This window comes from Oncorhynchus masou, chromosome 6, assembly GCF_036934945.1.
Source record: "Oncorhynchus masou masou isolate Uvic2021 chromosome 6, UVic_Omas_1.1, whole genome shotgun sequence".
Lineage (NCBI taxonomy): Eukaryota > Metazoa > Chordata > Actinopteri > Salmoniformes > Salmonidae > Oncorhynchus > Oncorhynchus masou.
In genome coordinates, this window is record NC_088217.1 from 49,147,206 (window position 1) to 49,165,663 (window position 18,458).

An 18,458-nucleotide genomic window follows, 5' to 3' on the forward strand; every position below is an offset into this window, starting at 1 on the left:
CTGGTGGCACCAGTAGTATGGGAGGTGGACGCGGAAATCGAGCGGGCGCTAAGGGAGGAACCTGCGCCTCCACAGTGTCCGGAGGGTCGTAGGTACGTGCCGCTCGCTGTTCGTGATCAATTGATTAGATGGGCTCATAGTCTACCCTCGTCGGGTCACCCGGGTATTTCGAGGACAGTGCGAAGTCTTAGGGGGAAGTACTGGTGGGCGAGATACATCCCCTGGGCTGAAATGGCCCAGAATTCACTAAGCCACTCCTCTACCAACATGTCACCGTTTCAGTGCGTGTTGGGGTACAAGCCGGTCCTGGCACCATGGCATCAGAGCCAGACCGAGGCTCCTGTGGTGGAGGAGTGGGTGCAGCGCTCTAAGGAGACCTGGAGGGCCGTCCAGGAGTCATTACGCCAGGCGAGTGGACGGCAGAAGAAGAGCGCTGACCGCAGTGAGGCCCCCGTGTTTGCACCGGGGGACAGGGTCTGGCTCTCGACCCGAAACCTGCCCCTCCGCTTGCTCTGCCGGAAGCTGGGTCCGCAGTGTGTAGGGCCATTTACAGTCCTGAGGAGAATAAACAAGGTTTGTTATCGATTATTACTTCCTTCGTATTATCTCATTAACCCCTCGTTTCATGTGTCTCTCCTCAGGCCGGTGGTAGCTGGTCCCATGCAGGAAGGTGAGGTTCTGGAGGTCCCTCTGCCCCCTCTGGACATCGAGGGGTCCCCGGCGTACACGATACGAGCTATTCTGGACTCAAGATGCCGGGTGAGGGGCCTGCAGTACCTTGTTGACTGGGAGGGATACGGTCTGGAGGAGAGGTGCTGGGTCCCAATGGGGGATATTCTGGATCCATCCATGTTGAGAGAGTTCCATCACCTCCATCCGGATCGTCCTGCGCCTCGGCCCCCGGGTCGTCCCCGAGGCCGGTGTCGGCGCGCTGCGGGAGATGCAAGTCAGGGGGGGGGGGGTACTGTCACGAATATTACCGATGTTGGCTCCCCTTCTGGTTCAGGTGGCGCTCAGCGGTCGTCGTCGCCGGTCTACTAGCTGCCACCGATCCTTTGTTCTGTGTTCGTTTGTTTTTGTCTAATTGGTTTCACCTGTTCCTTGTTTGGTTGTTAGGGTGGGGTTATTTAAGTTTGTTTAGCCCGCTTCTGTTTGTGCGGGCTTGTTCTACTGTAATTGTGAGAGGTGTTAGTATTCGTGTTGGGTTTTTTCGCTGTCCTAGTATTTTACCAAAGGGTACTATTTGTTTTAATAGTTACGCCTGTGTTGGGTATATACTATTTTGTTCTTTTGATTTTGGACATTAAAGCGTGTTTTTTCCCACATCCTCTGCTCTCTGCGCCTGACTCCACGCACTCATTCATTGAGCATTACAAGGTGAGTGGATAGATACCAGGATAATGTATACCTTGGTTTTCAGTATTTTAAGGGTCATCAGTATCAATAGCATGGGTTCTCTTAACTCAGTATTAGTAGTTATAAGGTCAAGTATTCTGGAGTTCAAACGGCCACTGGTCAGTGTGAGTAGAGAGCTGATCTGAGTTTCCCACACTGAGTTCTGTGTGCTGTGATCAATGCATTACAAAAGCTGCTCCGTGGACCATTAGTGACGGCAATTGACTCTGTGTTGTACTAAAGACAGAGGCTGACATCACAGACCTTCTGGATTCTGGAGGGAAAGATCGGCACTGGCAAGATTATACTAACAGGACATACCTTTATAAATAAATATTCATCCTTTAACCTAAAACACATGATTTTGTGTACTCTGCTGAAAATAATTGTCTGTGAATTGTTTCATTATAAATCGACAAAGGGTTAACTTTTCTATGCCTAATTTGAATTGAAAGCTGTTCATTGTTTATCATACAAATCACTGAACTAAATACATTTACTGAATAAAGCCAAGTCCATCATCATGATAGAAAAAGCCTATCATAACTTGGGTAAATAAATCAGAATTTGCTTTATTTAATAATTATTGTATTTCCCTCCTAAGAAAGAGTAAGAAATAACCCAAAATACCCCTTCCCACCCATTCTATCCCCTGAACAATAGACGTGTGCCTATTCACCATAGAGAATCACAGGTGCTGGTGGGACTGATGAGGACACTAAACTGTGACTCTGCTCTCCAGAGCTTTCCCACACTTTTCCCATTGAGAGAGCTTCCACCAAACAACACAACTGTGCCTTGTTAAATGCTAATTCATCTCTACACAAGCAGTTCCTATCAATCCCTTGGGGGGTGAAGCTCATTACACAAATATTTATCTTAAGCAACAGATAATCAATTCAAGCTGTAATTGTATGTTTACACAAAGAAATATCATGTTTTCAACCATGCCCCACATACAAACAGCATAAAAACATAATTAATTGCATTAATCTTGAAGAAGGGGCAAGTACTGCCTAAAAGTGCTTTCAAAATGCAAAGAAAATGATATCTTGATCTTTTTTTTTGAAACATATGTTTTAGCAGATTTCTAAATTCAAGACCCAAATAGTAAACATTAAATGTGGGATTATCAGAAATATATCCATTGATTTCCCATAGAGTCACAGTCCCCCACTCTAACCTCTGACAGTCCAGGGTCGAGGTCCCAATCTATTGTCCTGAAGGGGCCCTGTGAGTCATCCTGTCTGGGTTGGCGCCCCCCCCCTTGGGTTGTGCCATGGCGGAGATCTTTGTGGGCTATACTCAGCCTTGTCTCAGGATGGTAAGTTGGTGGTTGAAGATATCCCTCTAGTGGTGTGGGGGCTGTGCTTTGGCAAAGTGGGTTGGGTTATATCCTTCCTGTTTGGCCCTGTCCGGGAGTGTCCTCGGATGGGGCCCCAGTGTCTCCTGACCCCTCCTGTCTCAGCCTACAGTATTTATGCTGCAGTGGTTTATGTGTCGGGGGGCTAGGGTCAGTTTGTTATATCTGGAGTGCTTCTCCTGTCCTATTCAGTGTCCTGTGTGAATTTAAGTGTGCTTTCTCTAATTCTCTCTTTCTCTCTTTCTTTCTCTCTCTCTGAGGACCTGAGCCCTAGGACCATGCCGAAGGACTACCTGACATGATGACTCCTTGCTGTCCTCAGTCCACCTGGCAGTGCTGCTGCTCCAGTTTCAACTATTCTGCCTTATTATTATTCGACCATGCTGGTCATTTATGAACATTTGAACATCTTGGCCATGTTCTGTTATAATCTCCACCCGGCGCAGCCAGAAGAGGACTGGCCACCCCACATAGCCTGGTTCCTCTCTAGGTTTCTTCCTAGGTTTTGGCCTTTCTAGGGAGTTTTTCCTAGCCACCGTGCTTCTACACCTGCATTGCTTGTTTTTTGGGGTTTTAGGCTGGGTTTCTGTACAGTACTTTGAGATATAAGCTGATGTACGAAGGGCTATATAAATAAATCTGATTTCATTTCATTTTGATTTGTGAGTTAATTCTCCTCGGATTCCCACATTCTCTCCATTCACTGCTTTCAATGGAGGAACAATAGAAGTGTGTCTTATTACACATCACATTAGCTATTGAGTTTGAGGGGCACAGCTGCTCTAAACAATTAAAGCATTAAGATGACAGTACTAGTTTTTGCCCAACATGTCATGTTCTGACCATCGTTCGTGTGTGTTTTCCTTGTTTTAGTGTTGGTCAGGACGTGAGCTGGGTGGGCATTCTATGTTGTGTGTCTGGTTTGTCCATTTCCATGTTAGGCCTGATATGGTTCTCAATCAGAGGCAGGTGTTAGTCATTGTCGCTGATTGGGAAACATATTTTGGTATCCTGTTTTGTGTTGGGTTTTGTGAGTGATTGTTCCTGTCTTTGTGTTTGTGGCACCAGATAGGACTGTTTTGGTTTTTTCTTGTTTTGTAGATTGTTGTACTTTCATCTTTATTAAAGATGCACAAAACTAACCACGCTGCATTTTGGTCCGCCTCTCTTTCCCCACAAGAAAACCATTACACAACACCTGGAATCACTGATATATTATGACTAAACTAAAATATTTGATCACATTCTGAAACACTGAAAATAGATTTATTTAAAACAGGTGCATCAATAAAAAACATATGAGTCATGTCTCCGAAGGAAGTCAGAATGATGATCACTTACATCTCTATAGTTCATTACAACTTTACTACAACAAGATATTATATTACTGTTATGTTTTATATAAAAACAATGACAGTAAAATAATCATGTTTGACTAGAAATGTCTCTTAACATTGATCTTAATCTGTAGATTTTCAATGAAGCACCTCGAGAAAAAAATGAATATATTGATTCAATTGAGTGTTGCATTCCAATGCAGACACTATCATTCTGCATAGTCTTGGGTCATCATTGTTATTGTATTTGAATCAGCCACTTATTCTATGTGGAGTTTCATAAATCAGTAATTTAATAATGTAATGTTGTTGGAGCATTGTCTTGGTCAAGAAAATCATGAAGCAACAGACAAAAATATTTCATTTGATGATTTGTGTATTTATTCAGACTGACTCATTGGGTCACATCATTGAATACCTTAATGTAAGGTAAATATTTCAAGAGAAATACAGTGATTAAACATCACAACAAGAACTTGAACAAATCTCCAAGATATGATACTCTATTAGTGTATAGGATACAAAGTTACTGTCTTTATGAAAGACAAAATAATTGTTCAAAATAATCATGTTTTTCAATTAGACTTTTTTTTAATCACATTTGAAATAAAATTATTATTCAAATAAAATGATTGATAATTTCACAAATGAAGTTCGATCTTTAAACAAATAAAATATTGTTAATCACAGAGTGATGATAACAGGTAAAATACCCAGTTTGGGTAAATAATCCTCACGGAGGAACATTGATGCTGTAGCTCAAGTTGATCAATATCAAATATATAACTGATACATGCTTCACAGAAGATGCTCAATACAATGTCAATGTGACTATATCACTCCACAAATGTAGTGGCAATAGGTTTTTGTCTTGTACATTTTGAACTTCCAACAGATCAGTCATAGATAATCACAAACAGACTGATTATATAATATCTATTGTGGGTTAAAAGTTCTCATGGAGGAGCGTTAAAGTTATTGTTGATCATGAATATAAAAACAAGATTAATATAATCAACACGTTTCATAAAACATTAACGTTATTTAAATTATCAATTCGATCATTTTCTCAGAGAACGTTAACTTGTTCAGTACAACTTTAATTAAACGTCTCACAGCAAGACTTAAAAAACTCCTGCATAAGCAGAAGATGAAGAATATATTTTATTATACTCATTACTGTCCATGAAATTAATCTTAGACCAACATGGTCCATCCGTTGTTTGTCTAAGTGGAGCTCCAATCTGTAGGTCTCTACCAGGGCCTCCAGGGGGCGATGTTGACTGGACTCTTCTCTATGCTGATGCTGTGCTGGGCTGGGGAGCTCAGCTGAGGACCGTCAATCTCCCTCCTGTTCTCATCAGAGGATGGCTGCAGGCTCTGGAAGTGTCGCAGCAGTCTTGTCTGGGACTGTGACTTCTGCTCATCTTTAGAAAGGAAGTGAACAATCTCTTGGACACACCTGGAGTAACCCTGATTGACAGGTGCTGAGCAGGAGGAGGAGCTCACTGGCTGGTTCTGTTGCTGTCGTCTCAGGAAGCAGACGGTCATCTCCAGGATGTCAGCTTTGTCCAGCTTAGAGTCGGACTGCTGGTTGAGGATCTCTGGAACCAGGAGAGACTTGAGCTGCTCAATGCTGTTGTTGATATGATCTCTGCGTAACTTCTCCACCACTGGCTTTCTTAGCTGCAAGAAGAGAAGAGGAATCATTAATAAGATTATTCTGGTGTATGACATTATTGAAACAGATTAACAATCAATCAATACAATAGAATAAATGTAATTGAATTTGAATCTTCAATTTACCTTGTTTGTCAGAGTCAGGTGCTCCTTAGGGTAGATCATAGTTGAAGTGATTGTAGGTACCATGGCTGGATCTCTGTGCTGTAGAGGTCTGTGTAGAGAGAATCTGATCTCTACTGGCTTCATCTCTCCTATATATTGTCCCAAATCTGCATATGAATGTGTGGGTCTTGGGCTTGTTGGAGTTTCTCACAGTCTGTAGCCAATGGGAGAGCTTGGGATGACAGTGAGGAGTGTGGAGCTGCCACATGCTCAGTGTTCTTTTTGCATGGGGACAATGGTCACGTCTCAGGGGAACAGGTGGAGGGGTGGGGGTGATGTAGAGTGACTAACAGAGCGCTGTGTGAATCTGGGAAAGTGGTGACCCCTAGATCTGCTTTCTGATGTTGGGATCAATGACACTGACAGAGCACACGCTCATCATTACAACTTACAGGTCTGAGACTGACACAGATTCTCTAATGTAACGTAGTGTTGTTCATCTCCACCTATAAGAACATTGTTGAATGTAATATTCTGTATCCAAGCTTCATCACTGACTTAGAAACATTTTATTCTCTCCATGGATATGACTTCTAAATTAATGAATGACTCTACAATATGGTTTTACTTCGCACATACCGGTAGTTACATTTAAAAATATGATGATGTGTGACAATGTTCCACAATTTTAATTCCTGTTTAAATTCATACATATTTATATTTTCATTCAGTCAGAATATTTAGGAATATATAAGATTTTAGACAACATTAACAGGTGAGTGGATAGATACCAGGATCATGTATACCTTGGTTTTCAGTATTTTAGGAGTCATCAGTATCAATAGCAAGGATTCTCTTAACTCAGTATTAGTAGTTATAAGGTCAAGCATTCTGGAGTTCAAACGTAGCAGATGTGTCCTCTGTCTTGAGGCCACTGGTCAGTGTGAGTAGAGAGCTGATCTGAGTTTCCCACACTGAGTCCTGTGTGCTGTGATCAATGCATTACAAAAGCTGCTCAGTGGACCATTAGTGACGGCTATTGACTCTGTGTTGTACTAAAGACAGAGGCTGACGTCATGGACCTTCTGGATTCTGGAGGGAAAGATCAGCACTGGCAAGATTATACTAACAGGACATACCTTTATAAATAAATATTCATCCTTTAATGCTATAAAACACATGATATTGTGTACTCTGCTGAAAATAATTGTCTGTGATTTGTTTCATTATAAATCGACAAAGGGTTAACTTTTGTATGCCTAATTGGATTTGAAAGCTGTTCATTGTTTATCATACAAATCACTGAACTACATACATTTACTGAATACAGCCAAGTCCATCATCATGATAGAGAAAGCCTATCATAACTTGGGTAAATAAATCAGAATTTGCTTTATTTAATAATTATTGTATTTCCCTCCTAAGAAAGAGTAAGAAATAACCCAAAATACCCCTTCCCACCCATTCTATCCCCTGAACAATAGAAGTGTGCCTATTCACCATAGAGAATCACAGGTGCTGGTGGGACTGCTGAGGACACTAAACTGTGACTCTGCTCTCCAGAGCTTTCCCACACTTTTCCCATTGAGAGAGCTTCCACCAAACAACACAACTGTGCCTTGTTTAAATGCTAATTCATCTCTACACAAGCAGTTCCTATCAATCCCTTGGGGGGTGAAGCTCATTACAGAAATATTTATCTTAAGCAACAGTTCATCAATTCAAGCTGTAATTGTATGTTTACACAAAGAAATATCATGTTTTCAACCATGCCCCACATACAAACAGCATGAAAACATCATTAATTGCATTAATCTTGAAGATGGGGCAAGTACTGCTTAAAAGTGCTTTCAAAATGAAAAAAAACGATATCTTGATCTTTTTTTTGAAACATACAGTATGTTTTAGCAGATTTCGAAATTCAAGACCCAAATATTAAACATTAAATGTGGGATTATCAGAAATATATCCATTGATTTCCCATAGAGACACAGTCCCCCACTCTAACCTCTGACAGTCCAGGGTCGAGGTCCCAGTCGATTGTCCTGAAGGGGCCCTGTGAGTGAATTCTCCTCGATTTCCCACATTCTCTCCATTCACTGCTTTCAATGGAGGAACAATAGAAGTGTGTCTTATTACACATCACATTAGCTATTGAGTTTGAGGGGCACAGCTGCTCTAAACATTTAAAGCATTAAGATGACAGTACTAGTTTTGTCCAACACCTGGAATCACTGATATATTATGACTAAACTAAAATAATTGATCACATTCTGAAACACTGAAAATACATTTATTTAAAACAGGTGCATCAATAAAAAACATATGAGTCATGTCTCCTAAGGAAGTCAGAATGATGATCACTTACATCTCTATAGTTCATTACACCTTTACTACAACAAGATATGATATGACTGTTATGTTTTATATAAAAACAATGACAGTAAAATAATCATGTTTGACTAGAAATGTCTCTTAACATTGATCTTAATCTGTAGATTTTCAATGAAGCACCTAGAGATCAAAAATGAATGTATTGATTCAATTGAGTGTTGCATTCCAATACAGTCAATATAATTTCTGCATAGTCTTGGGTCATCATTGTTATTGTATTTGAATCAGCCACTTATTCTATGTGGAGTTTCATAAATCAGTAATTTAATAATGTAATGATGTTGGAGGATTGTCTTGGTCAAGAAAATAATGAAGCAACAGACAAAAATATTTCATTTGATGATTTGTGTATTTATTCAGACTGACTCAATGAGTCACATCATTGAATACCTTAATTTAAGGTAAATATTTCAAGAGAAATACAGTGATTAAACATCACAACAAGAACTTGAACAAATCTCCAAGATATGATACTCTATCAGAGTATAGGATGCAAAGTGACTTTCTTTATGAAAGACAAAATAATTGTTCAAAATAATCATGTTTTTCAATTAGACATTTTTTAAAAATCACATTTCCAATAAAAATATTCAAATAACATGATTGATCATTTCACAAATGAAGTTCGATCTTTAAACAAAACAAATATTGTTAATCACAAAGTGATGATAACTGGTATAATGTCCAGTTTGGGTAAATAATCCTCACGGAGGAACATTGATGCTGTAGCTCAAGTTGATCAATATCAAATATATAACTGATACATGCTTCACAGAAGATGCTCAATACAATGTCAATATGACTATATCACTCCACAAATGTAGTGGCAATAGGTTTTTGTCTTGTACATTTTGAACTTCAAACAGATCCGTCATAGATAATCACAAACAGACTGATTATATAATATCTATTGTGAGTTAAAAGTTCTCATGGAGGAGCGTTAAAGTTATTGTTGATCATGAATATAAAAACAAGATTAATATAATCAACATGTTTCATAAATCATTAACGTTATTTAAATTATCGATTTGATCATATTCTCAGAGAACGTTAACTTGTTCAGTACAACTTTAATTAGACGTCTCACAGCAAGACTTAAACTCCTGCATAAGCAGAAGATGAAGAATATATTTTATTATACTTATTACTGTCCATGAAATTAATCTTAGACCAACATGGTCCGTCCGTTGTGTTTGTCTGAGTGGAGCTCCAATCTGTAGGTCTCTACCAGGGCCTCCAGGGGGCGATGTTGACTGGACTCTTCTCTTTGCTGATGCTGTACTGGGCTGGGGAGCTTAGCTGAGGACCGTCAATCTCACTCCTGTTCTTATCAGAGGATGCCTGCAGGCTCTGGAAGTGTCGCAGCAGTCTTCTCTGGGACTGTGACTTCTGCTCATCTTTAGAAAGGAAGTGAACAATCTCTTGGACACACCTGGAGTAACCCTGATTGACAGGTGCTGAGCAGGAGGAGGAGCTCACTGGCTGGTTCTGTTGCTGTCGTCTCAGGACGCAAACTGTCATCTCCAGGATGTCGGCTTTGTCCAGCTTAGAGTCGGACTGCTGGTTGAGGATCTCTGGAACCAGGAGAGATTTGAGCTGCTCAATGCTGTTGTTGATACGATCTCTGCGTAACTTCTCCACCACTGGCTTTCTTAGCTGCAAGAAGAGAAAAGGAGAGGCATTAATAACCTTATTCTGGTGTATGACATTATTGAAGCAGATTAACAATCAATCAAATGTAGTTAATTTAATTGAATTTGAATCTTAAGTTTACCTTGTTTGTCAGAGTCAGGTGCTCCTTAGAGTAGATCATCGTTGAAGTGATTGTAGGTACCATGGCTGGATCTCTGTGCTGTAGAGGTCTGTGTAGAGAGAATCTGATCTCTCCTATATATTGTCCCAAATCTGCATATGAATATGTGGGTCTTGGGCTTGTTGCAGTTTCTCACAGTCTGTAGCCAATGGGAGAGCTTGGGAGGACAGTGAGGAGTGTGGAGCTGCCACATGCTCAGTGTTCTTATTGCTGGGGGACAATGGTCACGTCTCAGGGGACAAGGTGGAGGGGTGGGGGTGATGGAGAGTGACTGACAGAGCACTGTATGAATCTGGGAAAGTGGTGACCCCTAGATCTGCAGCCTGTTGTTGGGATCAGTGACACTGACAGAGCACACACTTATCATTACAACTTACACGTGTGAGACTGACAAGTCTCTAAAATGTTTTCGGAATACAGCACGTTATATAAAATGCTTGTTTGCTACTGAAATTGTATTTCATTTTTCTTAAAGTTTTTGCTGACAGTCTTTGAGAAATAGTATCAATCAGATTGGAGTCATTTCACACCGATCTGTCTCTAGCAGATTACGAGCTAATGTGACTCCATCTAAGTGCAGCAACTCTGAGGCGATGATGATCTTCTGTCTATGTACAGGCTCAGGTTTCATAGAAGCCCCAGGCAGCAAACTTCCCTCCTCTGAGCTCCACAGCACAGCTGGCTCCCTGCACAACGCTGAGCTTGCCCCAGTCACACGCCCTCCGTTTCCTGGAGCTGGGAGCCAAAGGGACACACGGCTTCCCACACTTCTGCATGCCGTCTGCTGAGCCCTGACACACAATAGAAGTGTGTCTGCTCTTACAAAGCCCCACTGGCTGTGCCCTTGCACAGAAATTAAGGGAGGGGATTGGTTTATAAGGCAATCTAGTACCTACAGTGCTGTAAATGCTTAAGTAAAAGTACTTTCAAGTACTACTTAAGTAGTTTTGGGGTGTTATCTGTACTTTTATACTATTTATATTTTTGACAACTTTTACTTTTACTTCACTACATTCCTAAAGAAAATAATGTACTTTTTACTCTATACATTTTCCCTGACACCAAAACTACTCGTTACATTTTGAATGCTTAACAGGACAGGAAAATTGTCAATTTCACGCACTTATCAATCAGGAGAACATCCCTGGTCATCCCTACTGCCTCTGATCTGGCGGACTCACTAAACACAAATGCTTCCTTTGTAAAATATGTCTGAGTTTTGGAGTGTGCCCCTGACTATCTGTACATTTTAAAAATGATTTATACTTTTACTTTTACTTTTGATACGTAAGTATATATTTTGAATTACAATTACTTTTGATACTTAAATATATTTCAAATAAAAAAATGTTAGACTTTTACTCAAGTAGTATTTTACTGGATGACTTTTACTTTTACTTGAGTCATTTTCTATTAAGGTATCTTTACTTTTGCTCAAGTATGACAATTGGGTACTTTTTCCACCATTGCCTACAGCCAAATTATCTGGATTCCATATAACTCCATTTGGAAACACTTTAAGGAATTGCACAATATTTTGACAAGATCTTTGCCAAAGAAACTCTTAAAATTATATGTGTGTGTACTATGTACTCTGAAGATTAAGTTTACAAATTGACCCCATATTATGGATACCAGGAAAGTTGATTATGTATCTCAACAGTCAGCGACCAAAGATTTCCCAATTAATATCAACAAATAAAATTGCCTAGGTTATCTATTAGAATCTTGACATGACCAACTTTCTGTAAAAAGGCCATATCGGAGATATAGTGCACACATATATTATTGTAATCTACTGCAATGATAGTTGGCCAGGAGCAGAAAGACTTGTGATGCTAGCATACGTGTCATATTTGTATTTTGTTGATTTGTATCACAACTTGACATGGGAACATGATTTGTCTGTGTACTCATGGGCATAGACACGTTCCCAGGGACTAATGTGGCCGACCTCTTTGGCATAAGGCATAATATTAAAAAAATCCCACCTGTCCTGTGAGGAATCAGCTATTATTCCCACTGACCATTGTCCCACCATCGGAGCACTCTGATTGGCTGCAGAGCGTGAGAAAGCGCAGAAGGAGGCACATAAATACGACATGGAGATGCAGAGCTCCCTAATGAAGACTCTCTAAGCATCAGCTGACCCAAGACCAGCCGCGACAGAGCAGAACAGAGGAGCTACCAGAACACAAACTCTAGACCACCATCAAGACCGACCAAGAACAACATCTCCACTTTATTGACAAGCTGCAAACTCAAGGCAAAACATCTGAAAATGCCCGCCTACTTGGACATTGCGCTTCAGAACAGCACGAACGTGAAAGATCAGCACATTAGGTAAACTCATGACGAATTTCATTGAAATGCTTCAGGTCGTAAGAGTAATAAACGAATACAAACTCTGTGAGCGAGAAGAGGTGTTCATGATTGTCTTGTGTTGTTTTTCAGGTGTAAACTCTCTCTGCTGGAGAGGAAGTGCAGCAGCGGTGTGGAGAAACTGAAGATAGTTATTGGAGAACACCTCCAGAACGGGATCCCTACATCTCCTATTTCTCCTATTCTGGAGAAAACGGTGTCCTTTTTCACTCCGAAGAAGGCCTTGCTGTCACCCACGGGCTATTCCAAATATTCCAGGGACATACTGCGTCTCTTCCCCACTCCAGAGGAGGACATTGTACCACTCTGCTTTGAACAATGAGTGGAGAGATGCATGGACGTGTAGGTTCCAGTTCAGAGGTCAAGGACCCTGCTGACATTTACTGTGGCGTTGGCTTAATGTATTCGCTTGAGGCGCTGCTATAGACTGCAACTGATTGGCCGACACTGGATCGCAACTGACAGAGAGACATAGTTGAATAATAAGTCCAAAATAGGTTTTGTCTAAAATTACAGGGATTTTGTGAAGGTTAGTTTGTGTATATTTCAATTCTGTCGAAATGATTTAGAAATGCATTTGCATGCATTTGTTATTAGCAGTCGTACTGCTCTATCCTTTCTATGAGAAAGTCAACCTTGGATGTGTTTGTTGATCTCTGCTACCTGGAAGAAAGCAGAGCGGGTTACTCTGATTGTAAACACTTGTCCTCAGAGATTGAGTTAGCGAGTGCTGGGCACTCTTGTTACAATGTAGAAGTATGGACAATGTGCCCATTGGTTCATCCCACTTTCTTAGGGTATGTGAGTCAATGTCGGATTTGAACCGTGCTAGCCTTTACACTAAGAGGAAATGTTATGATTGTTATTTTAAAATGTACTGTTTATTTTGTTTTCAACTACTAATGAATGGCTTCACACACATATAAATGTGCCTAATACACAAATGTGCCTAAAGTGTTTTTAAATGTACCTAAAGTGTTTAATTCAAAGACTAAATAAATATTTTCAGCATATATTTCACGTGTTGTCTTCAAAACACATCCCTCCATTGGCAAACCCCAGAGGGATGACGGCATTAGGTACATACTGTATGTTATATCTCATGTAGGAATGATTTCTTCTCTCCGTTTTATGCTCCTGACATGAAGTGACAGAAAAATGGGAAAGTATATCATACTAAAGGGCCATTCATACCTCTACAGTAGCTTGTGAACTTGGACAGTCAACAAGCCAACATTTGGTACATTTTATAGCACAAGAAAGCATCAAATGGAAAGTAAGAAACCAGGAAGTGAATACCTTACAGTCCAGGCCCGGTGTGTTAAAAAAAAACTGACATAACATAAGTGAATAACATACCAAGATAGGGTCCTGTGTGGCTCAGTCGGTAGAGCATGGCGCTTGCAACGCCAAGCGTCGTGGGTTCGTTTCCCACTGGGGCCACCCATATACAAAAGTGGCCCCAGCCGACTTGTAAGTCGCTTTGGACAAAAGCGTCTGCTAAATGGGATATATTATATTAACTATTCTTTTAAGATGTGTATCAGATTAAACAGATGTTGTCGGGTCAAAGGTCAAGTCAGTAACATGCTCAACTTCTGATAAATCACAACATTGCACTAATTGGTTTCCTGATTAAAAAATGCATCAGTAATTAGGTGATAATTGATCATGGCTGTCGCATGGCTGTTGTTTCACTCTTGTGCCTAGCACACTTACAGTTGAGTCATACTGAAATGGAGGCACATTTAACTACCAAGTTTCTCACCAGGCACCTTTGGGGAATTGGTTGTATGAAGAGAAGAATTAGCATTTAACAAGGCACACTTCTATTGTTTAAAGATATTTCCATCAATGGACAAAGTGTGGGAAAGCTCTGGAGAGCAGAGTCACAGTTTAAGGTCTTTGGCAGCTTCATTCTTTGCATCAATATAACAACAAATAACAATAAAATTGTCCACAAAAAAAGATGAAAAAAGATATTCAGTAATGTAGTCTGAAACATTTGAATATCTGAATAAAATTAAATCAATATATGCAACAGTACGGAAGGAGCCAGTGGTAGTTTCCCTCCAGAATCCAGATGGCCCGTGATGTCAGCCTCTGTCTTTAGTACAACATAGAGCCAATAGCTGTCACTAATGGTCCACTGAGCAGCTTTTGTAATGCATTGATCACAGCTCACAGAACTCAGTGTGGGAAACTCAGATCAGCTCTCTACTCACACTGACCAGTGGCCTCAAGACAGAGGAAACATCTGCTACGTTTGAACTCTACTCTGGCAGTAGTCTACCAAATCTTCAAATACACAGACACAAGAGCAGTATAGCAATGCAACATACAGGTAACTGCCAAGATAATGGAAACACTTGAGTAAATGAGGCATGCAAAGTATATCGAAAGCAGGTGCTTCCACACAGGTGTGCTGAATGAATTAGGCAATTAGCATCCCATCATGCTTAGGTTCATGTATAGAAATGCTGGGCAGGCCATTGTTTTGGCTACCATGACTATGGCCAAATAGGACAACAATGCCCCCATCCACAAGGCACGAGTGGTCACTGAATGGTTGGATGAGCATAAAAACGATGTAAACCAAATGCCATGGGTGTCTCAGTCACCAGATCTCAACCCAATTGAACACTTACAGGAGATTCTGGAGCGGCAATTGAGACAGCGTTTCCACCACCATCAACAAAACACCAAATGATGGAATTTATTGTAGAAGAATTGTGTCGCGTTGCTCCAATAGAGTTCCAGACACTTGTAGAATCTATGTCAAGGTACATTGAAGCTGTTCTGGCTCGTGGTGATCCAACATACTATTAAAACAATTTGTGTTGGTGTTTCCTTTATTTTGGCAGTTACCTTATTAACTTATGACTATACAATATTAGGTTTCAAAGGTGACAATGTTCTTAAAGTCTCTGTTGATTATAGCTGGAAATCTATATTAAAAATCTATATTAAAATATTTTACTGTCAAATTTGACACTTTATTTTGCAATACAACTATCAGAAGGGATTATGTGTTACAACATTCTCATGTAGAGAATCTGTGTCAGTCCCACAAGTGTAAATTGTGATGATGAGCGTGCGCTCTGTCAGTGTCATTGATCCCAATATCAGGCAGCAGATCTAGGGGTCACCACTTTCCCAGATTCACACAGCGCTTTGTCAGTCACTCTCCATCACCCCCACCCCTCCACCTGTTCCCCTGAGACGTGACCATTGTCCCCCAGCAATAAGAACACTGAGCATGTGGCAGCTCCACACTCCTCACTGTCATCCCAAGCTCTCCCATTGGCTACAGACTGTGAGAAACTCCAACAAGCCCAAGACCCACACATTCATATGTAGATTTGGGACAATATATAGGAGAGATGAAGCCAGTAGAGATCAGATTCTCTCTACAAAGACCTCTACAGCACAGAGATCCAGCCATGGTACCTACAATCATTTCAACTATGATCTACTCTAAGGAGCACCTGACTCTGACAAAAAAGGTACATTTAAGATTAAAATTCAAGGAAATTAATTACATTTGATTGATTGTTAATCTGCTTCAATAATGTCATACACCAGAATAAGGTTATTGTATTGATTGATTGTTTATTTGCTTCAGTAATGCCATATTACAGAACAAGGTTTTGATGACTCATCTCTTCTTGCAGATAAGAAAGCCAGTGGTGGAGAAGTTACGCAGTGATCATCAGCATTGAGCAGCTCAAGTCTCTCCTGGTTCCAGAGATCCTCAAAGAGCAGCCCGACTCCAAGCTGGACAAAGCCGACATCCTTGAGATGACAGTTTGCTTCCTGAGACAACAACAACAGAACCAGCCAGTGAGCTCCTCCTCCTGCTCAGCACCTGTCAATCAGGGTTACTCCAGGTGTGTCCAAGAGATTGTTCACTTCCTATCTAAATGTGAGCAGAAGTCACAGTCCCAGAGAAGACTGCTGAGCCACTTCCAGAGCCTGCAGCCATCTTCTGATGAGAACAAGAGGAAGATTGAACGTACTCAGCTGAGCTCCCCAGCCCAGCACAGCATCAGCAAAGAGAAGAGTCCAGTCAACATCGCCCCCTGGAGGCCCTGGTAGAGACCTACAGATTGGAGCTCCACTCAGACTAATACAATGGATGGACCATGTTGGTCTAAGATTAATTTCATGGACATTAATGAGTATAATAAAATGTATTTGTTGTTTTCTGCTTATGCAGGAGTTTTTTAAAGTCTTGTTGTGATTGAGACATTTCACTTCAGTTGAACTGAAGGTAAAACGTTTTTCCAAGAAAACAATCTGATCGATGAAAACTACATTTTTGTAGTGTTAATTGAAATCATCATAACCTTTATGTTTTGTGAAACATGTTGCTTATATTGATCATGTGTTTATATTCATGATCAACAATAACTTGAATGGTTCTCTATGAGAACTTTTAACCCAAAATGGATGCTATATCATCAATCTGTTTGTGATTGTATTTGAATAATCTGTTTTTATGGTGTAAAAATTAAGAGTAATTTTTTACCTCTACATTTGTGGAGTGATATAGTCATATTGACATTGTATTGAGCATCTTCTGTGAAGCATGTATCAGTTATATATTTGATATTGATCAACTTGAGCTACAGCATCAAATGTTCCTCCGTGGGGATTATTTACCCAAACTGGGTATTATACCTGTTATCATCACTCTGTGATAAACAATATTTGATTTGTTTAAAGATCGAACTTCATTTGTGAAATTATCAATCATGTTATTTGAATAATAATTTTATTGCAAATGTGATAATAATGTCTAATTGAAAAACACGATTATTTTGAACAATTATTTTGTCTTTCATAAAGAAAGTAACTTTGTATCCTATACTCTAATAGAGTATCAAATCTTGGAGATTTGTTCAAGTTCTTGTTGTGATGTTTAATCACTGTATTTCTCTTGAAATATTTACCTTAAATTAAGATATTCAAGGATGTGACTCATTGAGTCAATAAATACACAAATCATCAAATGAAATATTTTCGTCTGTTGCTTCATTCTTTTCTCGACCAAGACAATCCTCCAACATCATTAAATGGTTAAATTACTGATTTATGAAACTCCACATAGATTAGAGACAATGATAGACAATGATGACCCAAGACTATGCAGAATGATATTGACTGCATTGGAATGCAACACTCAATTGAATCAATATATTCATTTTTATCTCTAGGTGCTTCATTCAAAATCTACAGAGTAATATCAAAGTTAAGAGACATTTCTAGTCATACATTATTATTTTACAGTAATTGTTTTTATATAAAACATAACAGTCATATCATATCTTGTTGTAGTAAAGGTGTAATGAACTATAGAGATGTAAGTGATCATCATTCTGACTTCCTTAGGAGACATGACTCATATGTTTTTTATTGATGCACCTGTTTTAAATAAATGTATTTTCAGTGTTTCAGAATGTGATCAATTATTTTAGTTTAGTCATAATATATCAGTGATTCCAGTGATTTAGTACTGTAATCGTAATGCTTTAAATGTTTAGAGCAGCTGTGCCCCTCAAACTCAATAGCTAATGTGATGTGTAATAAGACACACTTCTATTGTTCCTCCATTGAAAGCAATGAATGGAGAGAATGTGGGAAACCGAGGAGAATTCACTCACAGGGCCCCTTCAGGACAATAGACTGGGACCTTGACCCTGGACTGTCAGAGGTTAGAGTGGGGGACTGTGTCTCTATGGGAAACAATAGATATGTTTCTGATAATCCCACATTTAATGTTTACTATTTGGGTCTTGAATTTAGAAATCTGCTAAAACATATGTTTTAAAAAACAGTTCAAGATATCTTTTTTTTTTTGCATTTTGAAAGCACTTTTAAGCAGTACCTTCCCCTTCTTCAAAATTAATGCAGTTATTAAGGATGTTTTTATTCTGTTTCTATGTGGGGAATGGTTGAAAACATTATATTTCTTTGTATAAACAGA

General features: G+C 39.7%; 1 protein-coding gene and 2 pseudogenes across 1 annotated transcript; 1 reads left to right on the forward strand and 2 right to left on the reverse strand.

Moving 5' to 3' along the window:
- Nucleotides 1–4,466: 4,466 nt before the first annotated feature.
- On the reverse strand, nt 4,467–6,024 carry LOC135541141 (transcription factor HES-5-like). The gene is made up of 2 exons (XM_064967253.1): nt 5,902–6,024; nt 4,467–5,781 (listed from the first exon to the last, which is right to left on the reverse strand). The coding sequence occupies exons 1-2, from the start codon at nt 6,022–6,024 to the stop codon at nt 5,350–5,352; spliced, it is 555 nt and encodes a 184-aa protein (XP_064823325.1). The 3' UTR covers nt 4,467–5,349.
- A 3,474-nt stretch (nt 6,025–9,498) lies between these two features.
- LOC135541142 (transcription factor HES-5-like) lies at nt 9,499–10,280 on the reverse strand (annotated as a pseudogene).
- Nucleotides 10,281–15,852: 5,572 nt separating this feature from the next.
- Nucleotides 15,853–16,567, forward strand: LOC135541143 (transcription factor HES-5-like; annotated as a pseudogene).
- Nucleotides 16,568–18,458: the final 1,891 nt, after the last annotated feature.

Coding starts and splice junctions, on each gene's coding strand:
- LOC135541141 (XM_064967253.1), bottom strand. CDS start 6,024: ATGAAGCCAGTAGAGATCAGATTCTCTCTACACAGACCTCTACAGCAC. Junction 5,782..5,901: donor ACCTGACTCTGACAAACAAG/GTAAATTGAAGA, acceptor CTCTTCTTGCAG/CTAAGAAAGCCAGTGGTGGA.